The 18,081-nt window shown below is 21.1% G+C and overlaps 1 protein-coding gene across 1 annotated transcript in view; it reads right to left on the reverse strand.

Annotated features, from left to right (window-relative positions):
• The window catches only part of LOC117182254 (E3 ubiquitin-protein ligase Su(dx)), a 55,919-nt gene that overhangs the window by 29,511 nt on the left and 8,327 nt on the right, over positions 1 to 18,081 (reverse strand). The window contains exons 2-3 of the mRNA XM_033375362.1: positions 14,025 to 14,162; positions 8,084 to 8,539 (exon numbers count right to left, since the gene is read on the reverse strand). Of these exons, the coding sequence (XP_033231253.1) occupies positions 8,084 to 8,539; positions 14,025 to 14,082 (514 nt within the window). The 5' untranslated portion in view covers positions 14,083 to 14,162. The remainder of the gene's footprint in view (positions 1 to 8,083; positions 8,540 to 14,024; positions 14,163 to 18,081) is intronic.

Below are 18,081 nucleotides of genomic sequence, written 5' to 3' on the forward strand. Positions count from 1 at the left end.
AATACGAACACCTCTCGACTTTTCGTTTCAACAAAATCAACAAAATTCAGCTTAGGTTAGAAATCCTCATGGTCGAGAGTCGAGATAGCAGTGTCTATACGACTCGTTAGATGGCGCGCAGGGCGGGAAGGAACGGTAGGTTTCGGTAAAGATACGCCGGGAAGAAATTCGAATTTTCGGCCGAGATAGGAAGAAAAGATATTTTTTTTTTGTCAGGACTTTGTTGAATTGATTGCTTGTAATGGGATTGTCTGTAAAGTAGGATACCACTTTAGGAAGAGGGGTCTCATAAAACCTAGGGTTGGTAACGAGTGGCCGTTTTAATCGAAGACAAAAATTCCCGGTTCGCAAATATTTTTCATGGCCAATGAAATTTCAGAAATCAAACTATATTGTAGAAATTTTTTCATATAAATTAAAGCATTCAAAGTGGAACCCTTGAATTCCACAATGCTAGAAAGGAAACATTTCCAACAAAATACATTAAATTTCCGCGGAATTTTAAGTTTTTAAAGAAAATTCCAACTAAAGAAATATATTTTTTAATAAAGTAGTTCCATTTTTAACTAAATAGTTCAACTTTGGAGCAAAAGATGTTTTTTGTTTTGCAATTCATGTTGAAAAATATGGAAAACCTGTAAAGTGTCACTTATCTAAAAAAAAGACTAAAATTGTTAATAAACGTATTAAAAGTTAAGTTTGTGGTAAGTATTGATTTTCAAAACTATTATTTAAATGTAAATAATGCAAGAAAATTATAAAAAAATGGTTATTTTTCATATGCTGTAAAAATATTATTTTGATTGTTAATTAACAATCAAGTCACTTAATTATGTTCATGTCAAATATAAATTGAAATACTGTTTTAATCGAAGAAAAAAATTCCGAGTCATTTCCCGGTTCGCAAACATTTTTCACGGTCAATCAAATTTTAGAAATCAAACTATATTCTAAACATTTTTCCACATAAAATATTAAACAAATAACAACAAATTAAAGCATTCAAAGTGGAAGACTTGAATTCCAAACTTTTAACATTGAAGTTCCAAAAATCAAAGCAATGAACTTTAAAAATTTTCAAAATTAGATTATTTTAAGTATTTTTAAGCTAGATACATTAAGAATTGAAAAATAATTTTTTTTAACTTAACATTTCTGTAATTAAAAGTTAAATTATTTTTATTTTAAATAGTCTAGGCATACTTTAAAAGTTTAAAAATTGTATTTCAAAATCTTGAGAAAACTAGAAATGGTTTAAAATTTATATAAAATATTTTTTATATAAATATATTTATATAAAATATATTTAGAAGTTCTGAAAAAAATGTTAACACAATTCGTTTAAATTTCTTGAAATAATTTCAAGTTTTTAATTAATTTTGAATCTTTTCAAAACTTCGAAATATCACTTAAAATTACTCAATTTTTTTCTCAAAATAATAAGCGTTCAATTGTTATTTATGCATCAAAATTTAATAATTTCACTTATAAATTAAACATTTTTTAAACAGAACAATTAAAATTGTAACGATAAAAGTTTAAATGTTCTTCGAAAATTTAAAGATTCAAAGCTTTCTATGTAAAAAAATTCAGTTTCAAATTGTATTCTTTTAAATATTTGGTTTCAATTTCTTCGTTTTAAATGAACAGTAAAATATTGCTAAATATTAAATACTTATTCTTTTTCCACATTAAGAAATTTCAAATGAAGTGGGATAAAAATTAAATAACTTAGACTCAAAATAATTTAAATTTTATCAAAATCTTTAATTATGACTATATTATTATGGGTTTTGTATTATTTTGTTATGATCCTTTAAAACCTTTAAAATTGGATTTCAAAATCTTGAAAAATCTAGAAGCAGTTAAAATTTTTTAGGAATTCAAAATAATTTTTGATTTTTTTTTCGAAACTTTTAAATATGTTTCAAAATCCATTGAATTTTTTCTAGAAATTTTAGAAAATCCTGCAAATTAAAAAAAAATTTGAATTTATAAATAACAATAGAACACTTATTATTTATAAAAATATTAGAGTAATTTTAAGAGATATTTAGAAGCTTTAAAAAAATTCGAACTAAATGTAGAACTTGAAATAATTTCAAATACTTACAGCCGAATTTAAAATAAAATGTAGATTTTTGCAAATTTGAAACAAAAAAAATTATAATTTTTTTAATAATTGTGAAAGACTTGAAAAGGATACAAAATTTTCTTAAGATTCTTAGGAAAATTGAAAATGATTTTTCACTTTGAAAAATTATTGTAACAGAATGTTTCAGAAGATTTTAAGAGATTAATAAAATTATCAAAGAAGAACATGGAAGATTTTAAGGATTTTTTTAATTTGCAGGATTTTTAAATTTCGTAGGAAAATTTCGATTAATTTAAAAATATATTTAGAAGTTCTGAAAACAATTTTAACACATTTCGTTTAAATAACTTGAAATAATTTCAAGTTTTTAATTAATTTTGAATCTTTTCAAAACTTCGAAATATCTCTTAAAATTACTCAATTTTTTTCTACAAATAATAAGCGTCCAATTGTTATTTATGCGTCAAAATTTAACAATTTGACTTATAAATTAAAAACTTTTTAAATAGAACAATTAAAATTGTAACGCTAAATTTTTAAAGTTCTTCGAAAATCTAAAGATTCACAGCGCCTTAAATGAACATTGAAATATTGTTAAATATTAAATACTTATTATTTTTCTACATTACGAAACTTTAAATTAAATGGGATAAAAGATAAACAATTTAGACTTAAAATATTTTTAATTTAATCAAAACCTTTATTTATGAATATATTATTATGGAATTATTTTTAAGTTGGAAATAGTAAAACGCACGTTTACATTTTTTAATAACTAAAAAAAACTTAATAGAAATAACATATTAATAAATTTATTTATTAAAAGAATTATAAAAATTATATAAAGGAAGACCTGAAACTCTGAATTAAAAATATATTATTGATAAATCATGAAAATTTTTATTTAAAAATAAAATTATCGGAATAAATAATATATTAATTTCGATTTTTATCAAGACTTTCGGATGGAAACAGTTACAATCTGGAAATTATTTTTAAAATGGTTAAAATCGAACTTGGACAGATTTTTCTTCTGAAAATTTTGAAAATTCGTAAAATTCCCGGTTTCCCAGTCCGGCGGCCAGCCTGTTTTTTATTAAAAAAATTTCGATTTAAAAAACTTCTAATTTTTAAGCCTTTAAAACTGCATTTTAAATTCTTTAGAATAAAATATATGATTTTAAAAATTTTAAATCTAAAATGGAAAATTGTTAAGGTGAAAGATTTTCGAATTAAGCATTCTAAACTTAATGATATAATCATTTATAAAAATCAGAATTTGAAAAATTATTTTTAAAAAACGATTGAAATCAAAGTTGGACAAAATTTTTTTTTCTAAAAGTTTTTTAAATTTTCCCGGTCAAAAAATAAATTCACTGTCATTTCCCGGATTTCCAGGTTTCCCGGTCCAGCAGCCACCCTACGTATTGAAGATTTCAATTTTATCATTTATTAATAATAATTTTATAATTGAATATTTCGATCAAAAAAGATTACGTTTTAAGAAAATAGTTCCAGTTTCAAAAAAATAATGAAATTTTACAAACTAATAGTAGAATGTTTAACGAAAAGAGATCAATTTTAAAATGTAAAGAAACTTTTTTTCTAAAAGTCCATATGAGAACGCGTTGAGTCCGTTTCCAGATGATGAATGTTTTAGGCAGGAAATTAATCTTTTTGTTTAAAAATTTATGTTTTTAGTTGAAAATTTTGTTTTTTGGTTTAGAATTCTTCAATTTGATTAAAAATTCGTATTCTGTTGTAGTAAATTAATCTTTTTGTTCAAAAATTATTCTTTCGAATTGAAAATTCTACTTTTTCATTCAGAATTATTGAAATTAATAAAAAATTCGCCCTTTTTTTTGAAGACAAATTAATCTTTTTGTTTAAAAATTCATCTTTTTATCTGAAAATTCAACTTTTTGGTTGAGAATTCTGGAATTTTATTTAAAATTCGTCTTTTTGGTAGTAAATTAATCTTTTTATTTCAAAATGCATCTTTTTAAATTGAAACTGTTACATTTTCGTTGAGAATTCTTCAATTTTATTAAAAATTCGTCTTTTTCTGTAGTAAATTAATCTTTTTTCGTTGAAAATGCTACTTTTCCGTACGGAATTCTTGAAGTAGATTCATCTTTTTTGGTAAAAAAATTAATCTTTTTGTTTAAAAATTCTTCTTTTTTAGTTGAAAATTCGACTTTCGTTCGGAATTTTTAAATTTTATTAAAAATGCGTCTTCTTTGGTAGTAAATTAATCTTTTTGTTTAAAAATTATTCTTTTTTACTTAAAAATTCTATTTCTTTATTCAGAATTATTGAATTTTGTTAAAAATCGTATTTTTTAAAGTAAATTAATCTTTTTTTGTATAAATTCATCTTTTTATCTGCAAATCCAACTTTTTGGTTGAAAATTCGTCTTTTTTGGTAGTAAATTAATATTCTTGATTAAAAATTTTTCTTTTTTAGCTCAAAATTCGAATTTTCGTGCAGAATTCTTGAATTTGATTAAAAATTCGTCTTTTTATACTAAATTAATCTTTGCATTTAAAAATTCTTTCGTAGTTGAAAATTCTAATTTTTCGTTCAGAATTTTTGCATTTGAATAGTAATTCGTCTTTTTTGGTAGTAAATTAATCTTTTTGTTTAAAAATGATTCTTTTTTACCTGAAAATTCTGTTTCTTTATTCAGCATTCTTGCATTTTGTTAAAAAAATCGTATTTTTTAAAGTAAATTAATCTTTTTTTGTATAAATTCATATTTTTATCTACAAATTCAACTTTTTGGTTGAAAATTCGTCTTTTTTGGTAGCAAAATAATCTTCTTGTTTAAAAAGTTTTTCTTTTTCAGTTGAAAATTCTATTTCTTTATTCAGAATTCTTGAATTTTGTTAAAAATTGTATTTTTTAAAGTAAAATAATCTTTTTGTATATAAATTCGTCTTTTTATCTGCAAATTCAACTTTTTGGTTGAAAATTCGTCTTTTTTGGTAGTAAATTAATATTCTTATTTAAATTTTTTTCTTTTTTAGTTGAAAATTCTAATTTTTGGTCTAGAGTTCTTCAATTTTATGAAAAATTCGTATTTTTTTGTAGTAAATGAATCTTTTTCTTCAAAAATTCTTCTTTTTTAGTTCAAAATTCGACTTTTTCGTTCAGAATTTTTGAATTTTATTAAAAATTCGTCTTTTTTGTAGTAAATTAATTTTTTTGTTTAAAAATGATTCTTTCTAGATGAAAATTCTAATTTTTCATTCAAAATTATTGAAATTAATTAAAAATTCGCCCTTTTTTAAAGATAAATGAATCTTTTTGTGTATAGATTCATCTTTTTATCTGAAAATTCAACTTTTTGGTTGAGAATTTTGGAATTTTATTAAAATTTCGTCTTTTTGGTAGTAAATTAATATTTTCATTTAAAAATGTATCCTTTTTAATTGAAAATGTTACTTTTTCGTTGAGAATTCTTCAATTTTATTAAAAATGCGTCTTTTTTGGTAGTAAATTAATTTTTTTGTTAAAAAATTATTCTTTTTTACTTTAAAATTCTATTTCTTTATTCAGAATTCTTGAATTTTGTTAAAAAATCATATTTTTTAATGTAAATTAATCTTTTTGTGTATAAATTCATCTTTTTATCTGCAAATTCAACTTTTTGGTTGAAAATTCGTCTTTTTTGCTAGTAAATTAATCTTTTTGTTTAAAATTTTTTCTTTTTTAGTTGAAAATTCTAACTTTTCGTTGAGAACTCTTGAATTTGATTAAAAATTCGTCTTTTTTATACTAAATTAATCTTTGTATTTAAAAATTCTTTTTTAGTTGAAAATTCTAATTTTTCCTTCAGTTTTTTTGAATTTGAATAAAAACTCGTATTTTTTTGTAGTAAATTAATCTTTTTAATGGTAGATTAATCTTTTTGTCCAAACATTCATCTTTATAAGTTAAAACTTCAATTTTTCGGTTGAGAAATCTTGAATTTTATTAAAAATTGGTCTTTTTATTGTAAATTAATCTTTTTCTTTAAAAAATCATCTTCTTTTAATTAAAATTTCTACTTTTTCGTTAATAACACTTGAATTTTATCAAAAAATTAAGTATTGAAGATAAATATTTATCATTTTAGTTAAAAATTCATTTTTATTTTGGAAATAAAATTATTTGGTAAAAAGTTAAACTCTTTTGTAAAATATTTTGTTGAAGGTTGATCGTTTTGATTAAAAATTCATTTCTTTGGTTGAAATTTTTTTTAAACGCCTTTTTTGGTAGTCAAATAATATTTTTGTTTCGAAATGAATACAATTCAATTTCAAAAATCATTAATTAATTTATATTTACAGCCGATCAATTAAAAATCTTGGTTATCAAAAAACTTCGATTTTAAACGCTTCTAATTTTTAATTGTTCAAGTCTTAAAAACTGCATTTTAAAATTCTTTTAATTCAAATAATGTACGCTTAAAAATCTAAAATGGAAAATTTAAAAAGACCGAGATTTTCGAATTACTTTAAAAAATAATAAAAATATTAATTTAAAAATCTTTTTAGAATCTTTTCAAAACTTCTAAATATCTCTTAAAATACTCGAATTTTTTCTACAAATAATAAGTGTTCAATTATTATTTCTACATAAAAATTCAACAATTTCACTAACAAATTAAACATTTTTTAAATAGAACAAAAAAAGGAAAAATTAAAAATAGTTTTTTATTTTTAAGAATTATTTTAACAGAATATTTAAAAAGATTTGAAGAGATTTCCAAAATTGTACAAAAAATCTGGAAGATTTGATAAATTAAAAAAAATTTGCAGCATTTTCTAGAAATTGTAGGAAAAATTCTATTAATTTAAAAATATTTTTAGAATCTTTTCAAAACTTCTAAACATCTCTTAAAATACTCGAATTTTTTCTACAAATAATAAGTGTTCAATTATTATTTCTACATAAAAATTCAACAATTTCACTAACAAATTAAACATTTTTTAAATAGAACAATAAAAGGAAAATTAAAAATAGTTTTTTATTTTTAAGAATTATTTTAACAGAATATTTAAAAAGATTTGAAGAGATTTCCAAAATTGTACAAAAAAACCTGTAAGATTTGATAAATTAAAAAAAATTTGCAGCATTTTCTAGAAATTGTAGGAAAAATTCTATTAATTTAAAAATATTTTTAGAATCTTTTCAAAACTTCTAAATATCTTTTAAAATACTCAAATATTTTTCTACAAATAGTAAGTGTTCAATTATTATTTCTAAATAAAAATTCAACAATTTCACTAACAAATTAAACATTTTTTAAATAGAACAATAAAAATTGTAACGTTAAAAGTTTAAAAGCTTTTCAAAATTTTAACAATTCAAAGCTTTCTACATCAAACAATTAAAATAAAAATTGTTTACTTTTAAATATTTGGCCTTAATTTACTGGTATTAATTTTAACAATCAAATATTGCTAAATGTTAAATAATTATTCTTTTTTTTAATAAAATTTTTTTAATTAAATAGGTTACGAAGTGAATAATTTAGACTGAAACAATATTTTTAATTTAATAAAAGCCTTTAACTACGAATATATTATTAAGTTATTTTAAAGTTTATTTTATTTATTTATTTATATTTAATATTGATAAAATAATACTGTTTTTATGAAAAAAAAATTCAACTTTAAACGCTTCTAATTTTCTATTGTTCAAGTCTTAATAACTGCATTTTAAAATTCTTTTTTAATTCAAATAATGTACGCTTAAAAATCTAAAATGGAAAATTTAAAAAGACCAAGATTTTCGAATTACAAATTCTAAACTGAATGATATAATTAAATAAGATCACAATTTAACTACTTATTTAAAAAAAAAAAAACGGTTGAAATCAAAGTTGCACGGATTTTTTTCTTCTAAAAATTTGTCAAATTCCCGGTCCAGTGGCCACCCTGAAAATATTTATTTGCTAAAAAAACTAAAACTAGAAGAATAAAAAAAAGAAGAACTTACCAAGAGGCAGAGGCATGCCGTTCAAAACGGGACACTGAGGTTGTCGCATAATATCGCCAGAATTTGGAGGACTCACACTGGCCATATCAATCTTCAACCCATCCAATAATGTGACCAATTCGCCAACCTTTGCCAACTGCGAGTCATGCTTGCTCTCGGAAATCAAGTCGAGAGTCAATTCCAAATTTTCGAGCTTTCCATTATAGTGGCTCAAAATTTGAAAGAGACTTAATCTCTTTTCTCCGATTAGTGTGTCTTTTCGGAATGTACTGTGATCCAAAAGGCGAAAATGCAATTGCGAGTGGGGAGTTACGAGCACTGTAAACTCTTCATTCCACTTTGGCTGATATGTCGATTTTGCGACTTCAGTTTTCCGAGGACTCTTGTCGTCCACAGAAAATTCGATGTATGGATTGGGTTTCAGAAAGGATGCACTTCTCAGTACGGCCGCTTCAACTACAATTATAATTTTATTCTAAATTCCGGATTTAATCACTTTTTTAAGATTTAAACAAAAAATTCAACATTTTAAGGGTGATAGTTTTAATCGAACTCTATCCTAAAGATTTTTCCATTTGAAGTAATAAAAAACAAAAAAACAAATTAAAGATTTCTAAGTGGATCTCTTAAATTTTATAACTTTTTAAACTGAAGTTTAAAAGTTTTTTAATTCAAAAATGTTTTATTAAAATGCTCAATAATTCACACGTATAAACTGGAATGTACTAATACTTTTTAATTTAACAGTTTTAAAAGAAATGCAGATAAGTTGCAAAATTCAGAATTTTTAAAAAATTCATAAATTATAGAGTTCAAAAATTTAGATTAAGTTCCAAAAATATAAATCCACATTAACATTTTAAATACTCTAAACTAAAAAATCAATCAATGAACTTTAAAATTTTTTTAAATTATATTAATAAGTTATTTTAAACTAAATACATTAATAATTAAAAAATCTAATTTGTTTTTAACTTAAAAGTTCTCAAATTAGAAGTAAAATTATTTGCATTTTAAGTAGTTTAAGCATCCTTGAAAAGCTTTAAATTTTCAAAGTTTCTAAATAACTTTTAATATTAATTAAATTTGTCCTAAAACTTCTAGAAAATCCTGCGAATTAAAAAAAATTCCTTTAAATTTGGATTTATAAATAACAATGGAATACTTATTATTTCAAGAAAAAATTAGAGTAATTTTAAGAAATATTTACAAGTTTTAAAAAGATTCAAAAATAATTTAGAAATTGAAATCTTATCACATAATTTAAACGAAGCGTGCGTATCGACGAAATTCGACTATTTGTGCCGAAATTTCGGTGCAAATGCCCACAACCTAATTTAAAACAAAATGTAGATTTTTGCAGATTTCAAACAAAAAATTTAGAACCTTTTTAGGAATTGTCAAAGGTTCCAAAAGAATAAAACCACTTTCTTAATATTCCTAGGAAAATTGAAAATTATTTTTTATCTAAACAAATTATTTTAACAAAATATTTAAAAAGATTTTAAGAGATTTCCAAAACTGTACAAAAAAACCTGGAAGATTTGATAGATATAAAAAAAAATTTGCAGAATTTTCTAGAAATTGCAGGGAAAATTCTAGTAAATTAAAAATATTTTTAGAATCTTTTCAAAACTTCTAAATATCTCTTAAAATACTCGAATTCTTTCTACAAATAATAAACTCATTAAACAATTTAAACAAATTAAATAAAATTAAACATTTTGTAAATAGAACAATAAAAGGAAAATTGAAAATGGTTTATTATTTGAAAAAATTATTTTAACAGAATATTTAAAAAGATTTTAAGAGATTTCCAAAATTGTACAAAAAAAAACCTGAAAGATTTGATAGATTTAAAAAAAAAATTTGCTTACAGCATTTTCTAGAAATTGCAGGAAAAATTCTAGTAATTTAAAAATATTTTTAAAATCTTTTCAAAACTTCTAAATATTTCTTAAAATTACTCAAATATTTTTGTACAAATAATAAGTGTTCAATTATTATTTCTACATAAAAATTTAACAATTTCACTTACAAATTTAACATTTTGTAAACAGAGCAATAAAAAGAAAATTGAAAATGATGTTTTATTTTTAAAAATTATTTTAACAGAATATTTAAAAAGATTTTAAGAGATTTCCAAAATTGCACAAAAAAAAACCTGGAAGATTTGATAGATATCAAAAAAAAAAAAATTGCAGGATTATCTAGAAATTGCAGGAAAAATTCTAGTAATTTAAAAATATTTTTCAAATCTTTTCAAAACTTCTAAATATCTCTGAAAATTACTCAAATATTTTTCTACAAATAATAAGTGTTCAATTATTATTTCTACATAAAAATTCAACAATTTCACTTACAAATTGAACATTTTGTAAATAGAATAATAAAAGGAAAATTGAAAATGGTTTATTATTTGAAAAAATTATTTTAACAGAATATTTATAAAAAATTTTAAGAGATTTCCAAAATTGTACAAAAAAAAACCTGGAAGATTTGATAGATATAAAAAAAAATTTGCAGAATTTTCTAGAAATTGCAGGGAAAATTCTAGTAAATTAAAATATTTTTAGAATCTTTTCAAAACTTCTAAATATCTCTTAAAATACTCGAATTCTTTCTACAAATAATAAGTGTTCAATTATTATTTCTACATAAAAATTTAACAATTTCACTTACAAATTAAACATTTTGTAAACAGAACAATAAAACGAAAATTAAAAATGGTTTATTATTTGAAAAAATTATTTTAACAGAATATTTAAAAAGATTTTAAGAGATTTCCAAAATTGTACAAAAAAAACCTGGAAGATTTGATAGATATCAAAAAAAATTTGCAGGATTTTCTAGAAATTGCAGGAAAAATTCTAGTAAATTAAAAATATTTTTAGAATCTTTTCAACACTTCTAAATATCTCTTAAAATTACTCAAATATTTTTCTACAAATAATAAGTGTTCAATTATTATTTCTACATAAAAATCTAACAATTTCACTTACAAATTGAACATTTTGTAAACAGAACAATAAAAAGAAAATTGAAAATGGTGTTTTATTTTTAAAAATTATTTAAACAGAATATTTAATAAGATTTTAAGAGATTTCCAAAATTGTACAAAAAAACCTGGAAGATTTGATAGATATAAAAAAAAATTTGCAGAATTTTCTAGAAATTGCAGGGAAAATTCTAGTAAATTAAAAATATTTTTAGAATTTTTTCATAACTTCTAAATATCTCTTAAAATACTCGAATTCTTTCTACAAATAATAAGTGTTCAATTATTATTTCTACATAAAAATTCAACAATTTCACTTACAAGTTAAACATTTTGTAAATAGAATAATAAAAGGAAAATTGAAAATGGTTTATTATTTGAAAAAATTATTTTAACAGAATATTTATTAAAAATGTTAAGAGACTTCCAAAATTGTACAAAAAAACCTGGAAGATTTGATAGATATCAAAAAAAATGTGCAGGATTTTCTACAAATTGTAGGAAAAACTCTATTAATTTAAAAATATTTTTAGAATCTTTTCAAAACTTCTAAATATCTCTTAAAATACTCGAATTTTTTCTACAAACAATAAGTGTTCAATTATTATTTCTACATAAAAGTTAACAATTTCACTTACAAATTAAACATTTTGCAAATAGAACAATAAAAGGAAAATTAAAAATGGTTTTTTATTTTAAAAAATTATTTTAACAGAATATCTAAAAAGATTTTAAAAGAATAAAAAAATTTTCAACAAAACCCTGGAAGATTTTAAGGATTTAAAAAAAAAATTTTGCAGGATTTTCTAGAAATTGTAGCAAAAATTCTATTCGTTTTAAAATATTTTTAGAATCTTTTCAAAACTAATAAATATTTCTTAAAATTACTCAAATATTTTTCTATAAATAATAAGTGTTCAATTATTATTTCTACATAAAAATTCAACAGTTTCGCTAACAAATTAAACATTTTTTAAATAGAACAATAAAAATTGTAACGATGAAAATTTAAAAGCTTTTCGAAATTTTAACAATTCAAAGCTTTCTACATCAAAGAATTAAAATTAAAATTGTTTACTTTTAAATATTTGGCCTTCATTTACTGGTATTAAATTAACAGTCAAATATTGCTAAATATTAAATAATTATTCTATTTTTAATTTAATAAAAGCCTTTAATTACGAATCTATTATTATTAAGTTGTTTTGAAGTTTATTTTATTCATTTATATTTAATGTTGATAAAATAATACTGTTTTTATGAAAAATTTTCAACTTTAAACGCTTTTAATTTTTAATTGTTCAAGTCTTCAAGGCAGCACTTTAAAATTCTTTTAAGTAAAAATATACGCTTTAAAATAAAAATCTAAGTTGAAGAATTTTTGAATTATGTATTGCAAACTGAATGATATCATAATTGAAAAAGATGCCAATTCAACTAATTATTTTAAAAACTGTTGAAATCGAACATGGAGAGATTTTTTTTCTGAAAATTGGTAAAATTCCCAGGGTTGCTACAAGAGTCTGGTTACAAAAATCCATGACTTTTCCAGGTTTTCCAGGTATAATTTTGAAAAAATTCTAGTTTGATTTTCGAGAAAAAAATACAAAATAATTGAATTTTCAACTAAAAAGATTAAGTTTCAACCAAACATTTTAATTTTTAAAATAAAAATTTATTTTTTACCAGTAAACATTTTTTAAAGAAAGTACATAAATTAACAACGAAATAGTTCAATTTTCTACCTAATTGTGAAATTATCGAGCCAAAAGCACAATTTTTCTTAAAAACAGTTGAATTTTTAACTAAAAAAGAATAATTTTCAACCAAAAATTTGAATTTTTAATCAAAACATTTTTCTACTAATTTATTGAATTTAGAAGCCAAAAATAATTCATTTTTAATCAAGAAAGATTACATTTTTTCATAAAAAAAGATGAATTCTCAATGAAAAAAGTTAAAATTTCAACCAAAGAAAATTTGAATTTTGAATTGAATAAGTTCAATTTTTAATTGCTTTGTTAAATTTTAAACCAACAAAGATAATTTTTCAACTTTTTTAACCAAATAGTTATTTTTCAACCTACAAAGATGAATTCTTAGGAAAAAAAACATTTTCGAAAAAAAAAATTATTTTTTACCAATAAAGACGAATTTTTAACTAAAAAATATCAATTAAAAAAATTAAAAAGTTACATTTCAAGGTCAAAAATTAATTTTTAATTTAAAAAAAAGGATTTTTCAACAAAATAGTTAAACTTTCAATCAAAGCGATAAAACCCTAAAAAAAATCTGTTTTTCAAAAAAATGGTTAAACTTCTACCCAATTAGTTGAATTTTCAATTTAAAAACATCTATTTTCAGCCAAAAACGTAAAAGATACATTTTTAGTTGAAGAAATTAATTTTTAACAACAAAATTAGATTTTAACAAAGTTGTTAAATTTTCAACCAATTCCATGAATTTTCAACAAAATTATGAATCTTTAACTGAAATACTTAAATTTTTGATTTAATTAATTAATTTTGTAAACAAAACAAACAAAAGAAAATTTTCAATAAAAAATATGAATAGTCAAAAAACAAAAAAATGATTTTTTAATAAAGTGGTTCAGTCTTCATCCAAATATTTGAAAAAGAATTCTCTATCTTTTGCAAGATTTTTTTTTTAAATCCTTGCCTTTCCTCGAACATTAAAATACCCTGAAATTATAATAAAATTGTTTTTTAAGTAGAAAAAATTGGAAATAAATGAGAAACTTTGAAATATTTTCGATTTTATCCTCGCGATTTCCAACCTGATAAAGTAAATAATCTCTTGTTAAAAAGGATACATTTTTTTCAGCAGAGAAGAAAATAAAAAAAAAAAACTTTTTTTTTAAACAAATAGAAATTCAAGGATTTTTCCCATTTTTGATAATTTTTTTTTAAATTCAATACTTACTAGTAACGCTTAACTGATGAAATCCAGACGATACTGCTTCCTCTTCACAATTCGACATTGTTGGCTTTTTTGATACTGCAAAGCTATCCAGGAAAAATCATTCGTTCATGACATCTTTAAAGAATCGATGCCTGCAACCTGAAACATAATTAAATAATAATTTTAAATCACCTTTATTTATAAATCTATACATATTAAGATAAAAATTTTTGGACAAAATATAGCCTTACATTTTTTCCCTTATTTAATCTTTATTATTAGGACACTATTAATTATAATTATTTTGATGTTAATAATAAAATTTTTTTTAATTTGTAAAATTTAAATAAATCCTAATTCAGGATTGCCGTTTTAATCGAAGAAAAAAATTCCAGGTTATTTCCCGGTTTGTAAACATTTTTCACGGCCAATGAAATTTGAGAAATCAAACTATATTCTAAACATTTTTCCATATAAATTAATAAATAATAAAGAACAAATTAAAGAAGTCAAAGTGGAACCCTTAAAATCCAAAAATTTAAAATTGAATTTCCAAAAATGTAAATCCACGTTAACATTTTCAATAGTCTAAATTAAAGAATCAAGCAATGAACATTATAAATTTTCAAAATTATATTATTTTAAGTAATTTTAAGCTAGACACATTAAAAATTGAAAAATAATTTTTTTAACATAACAGTTCTTAAATTATTTTTATTTTGAATAGTCCAGGCATCCTTTAAAAGCTTTCAAATTGTATTTCAAAATCTTGAGAAATCTACAAGTGGTTTAAAATTCTCCAAATTCAAAATAATTTTTGAACTTTTTTTCGGAACTTTTAAATACATTTCAAAATGAATTGAATTTTTTTATAACTCTTAGAAAACCCTACAAATTAAAAAAATTGAATTTAGAAATAATAATAGAACACTTATTATTTGTAAAAATATTAGAGCAATTTTAAGAGATACTTAGAAGTTTAAAAAAGATTCGAATTAAATTTAGAACTTGAAATAATTTCAAATACTTGCATCCAAATTTAAAATAAAATGTAGATTTTTGCAGATTTAAAAAAAATATAGAATTTGTTTAAGAATTGTGAAAGACTTCAAAAGAATAAAAAAATTTCATAATATTCTTAGGAAAATTGAAAATCATTTTTTACTTTGAAAAATGATGGAAGATTTTTAGGATTTTTTTTTCATTTGCAGGATTTTCAAAAAGTTGTAGGAAAAGTTCGGTTAATTTTAAAATATATTTAGAAGTTCTGAAAAAAATGATAACATACTTCGTTTACATAACTTGAAATAATTTCAAGTTTTTAATTAATTTTGAATCTTTTAAAAATTTCTACATCAAAATTTAACAATTTCTCCTATAAATTAAACACTTTTTGAATAGATCCATTCAAATTGTAACGCTAAATGTTTAAAATTTCTTCGAAAATCTAAAGATTCAAGGCTTTCGATGTAAAAAAAATCAGTTTCAAATAGTTTTCTATTAAATATTTGGTTTCAATTTACTCGTCCTAAATAAACAGTGAAATATTGCTAAATATTAAATCCTTATTCCTTTCCTAAATTAAGAAATTTCAAATTAAATGGGATAAAAATTAAATAATTTAGACTCACAATATTTTTAATTGAATAAAAACCTTTAATTATGACTATATTATTATCGATTTTTTATTTTTTTTATACTCCTTTAAAACGTTTAGAATTTTATTTCAAAATCTTGAAAAATCTAGAAGTAGTTAAAAATTTTTACAAATTCAAAATCATTTCTGAATTTTTTTTCGGAATTTCGTTTAAGTTTTTAATTAATTTTGAATCTTTTCAAAACTTATAAATATTTCTTAAAATTACTTAAATTTTTTCTACAAATAATAAGTGTTCAATTACACTTTTTATATAGAACAATTAAAATTGTAACGCTAAAAGTTTATAAGTTCTTCGAAAATGTAAAGATTCAAAGCTTTCTATGTAAAACAATTCAGTTTCAAATTGTTTTCTTTTAAATATTTGGTTTCAATTTACCCGTCTTAAATTAACAGTGAAATATTGCTAAATATTAAACACTTATTCTTTTTCTATATTAAGAAATTTCAAATTAAATGGGATAGAAATTATATAATTTAGACTCACAATATTTTTAATTTAATAAAAACCTTTAATTAGGACTATATTATTATAGATTTATTTTTAAGTTGAAAGTAGTAAAACGTACGTTTACATTTTTTAATGACTAAAAAAATCAATAGAAATAAAATATTAATAAATTTATTTATTAAATTTAATATAAAAAATAATATAAAGGAAGACCTGAAACTCTGAATTAAAAATATATTATTGATAAATCACGAAATTTTTATTTTAAATTAAAATTATCGGAATAAATGATTTATTAATTTTAATTCGTCAAATCAATCATTGTTCAGATTTTTATACTTTGAATACAGATACATTAAAAAAAAAAATCTATTTATATTTATAGCTGATAAAATTAAACTGTTTTTATCAAAAATTTTCAACTTCAAATGCTGTTAATTTTTAACTGTTTAAGTTTTAAAAACTGTACTTTAATTATTTAAAAAATTGTTAAAATCGAACTTGGACAGATTTTTATTCTGAAAATTCGTAAAATTCCCGGTTATCCGGTCCGGCGGCCACTCTGTTTTTTATTTTTAAAAACTTTGATTTTAAACACTTATAATTTTTTAAGCCTTTAAAACTGCATTTTAGAATTCTTTAGATTAAAATATACGCTTTTAAAAATTAAAAATTTAAAATGGAAAATTTTTGAAGTGAAAGATTTTCGAATTAAGCATTCTAAACTGAATAATATAATCATTTCTAAAAATCACAATTTGAAAAATTATTTTTAAAAAATGGAGGCAATCAAAGATTGAAAACATTTTTAATCTAAAAGTTTTGTAAAATTCCTGGTCAAAAAATAAATTCACTGTCATTTTCCGGTTTTCCCCGGTTTTATAAAATTCCCGGTCATTTCCAGGTTTTCCAGGTTTCGACACAACTGCAAAATAATTTTTATCCCAATATCCTGACTGAAAAACTGCCATTGAAAAACAATATTACATTAAAAAATGATAAAATTTAGAAACATAATTTAACAAGTTTTAGTTGACCTATACAAGAAATATTTTTAATGTTCTAATTTTCCTCTACCAGAAATATTGTTAATAACAATTTTCGATTTAATTTAGTTTAAATAATTCAGTGTCATCAAAACTAAAAAAAGAAATATGAAAAAATATGATTTAACTACAAAATGCTAATATCCCTAATATGCCTACTATATGTCAACTAATTTATTAACAATTTCATGCAATCAATTAATCAAATAAAACTCTGGTAATAACAATTTTTACGACAAACTTCAAGGTTCTCTAAAAATATCATTTCTACAGATGATTTTAGAAAACTATCGATTTTCTACGAAAAATTATGAATAAATATTTACGACTGCAAATGAAGGTTTATTTTTTCATAATTTTGAAAAGTTATACATTTCTAAAAGAAATAACAAACACTTGTAATTTTTAGAAGCTATTTTTGTAAATAGATACTATTTTCTAAGAAAAAAAAAATAGAAAAATGTTCGACTCTAAAACGAAGGCGTAGCGTTTTATAATATTTAATAAGTTTTTGTAAAAAATTATGAATTCCTGCAGAGTTTAATAATAATTGTTTAATCTGTTAAAAACACAGTGAATCATTTCTTAAATTTCTCTCTAAAGTTCATGAATTCGAATAATAATTTCAAATAAATTTTGAGTTTATCTTCGTATACATAAAATTCAGTATACATTTAGGTCAAAGTAATGAGTATAATATTTTGAATTCATTTTAAACCACTTTAAATTCTTAACTTTTCAAATAAAAATAACCCATTTTCAAAAAGATGCATTTTCAATTAGATAGTTGATTATCAAACAAAAACATGAATTTTCTATCAGAAAAAGATCAATTTTCAACCAAATAGTTGAATTTTGAACTAAAAAAGATCAGTTTTTCAAACAAAAGTGGAACAATTAAATTTTAAGTTATAAACATTAATT

Source organism: Belonocnema kinseyi, chromosome 10 (assembly GCF_010883055.1).
Source record: "Belonocnema kinseyi isolate 2016_QV_RU_SX_M_011 chromosome 10, B_treatae_v1, whole genome shotgun sequence".
In the NCBI taxonomy this organism is placed as follows: domain Eukaryota; kingdom Metazoa; phylum Arthropoda; class Insecta; order Hymenoptera; family Cynipidae; genus Belonocnema; species Belonocnema kinseyi.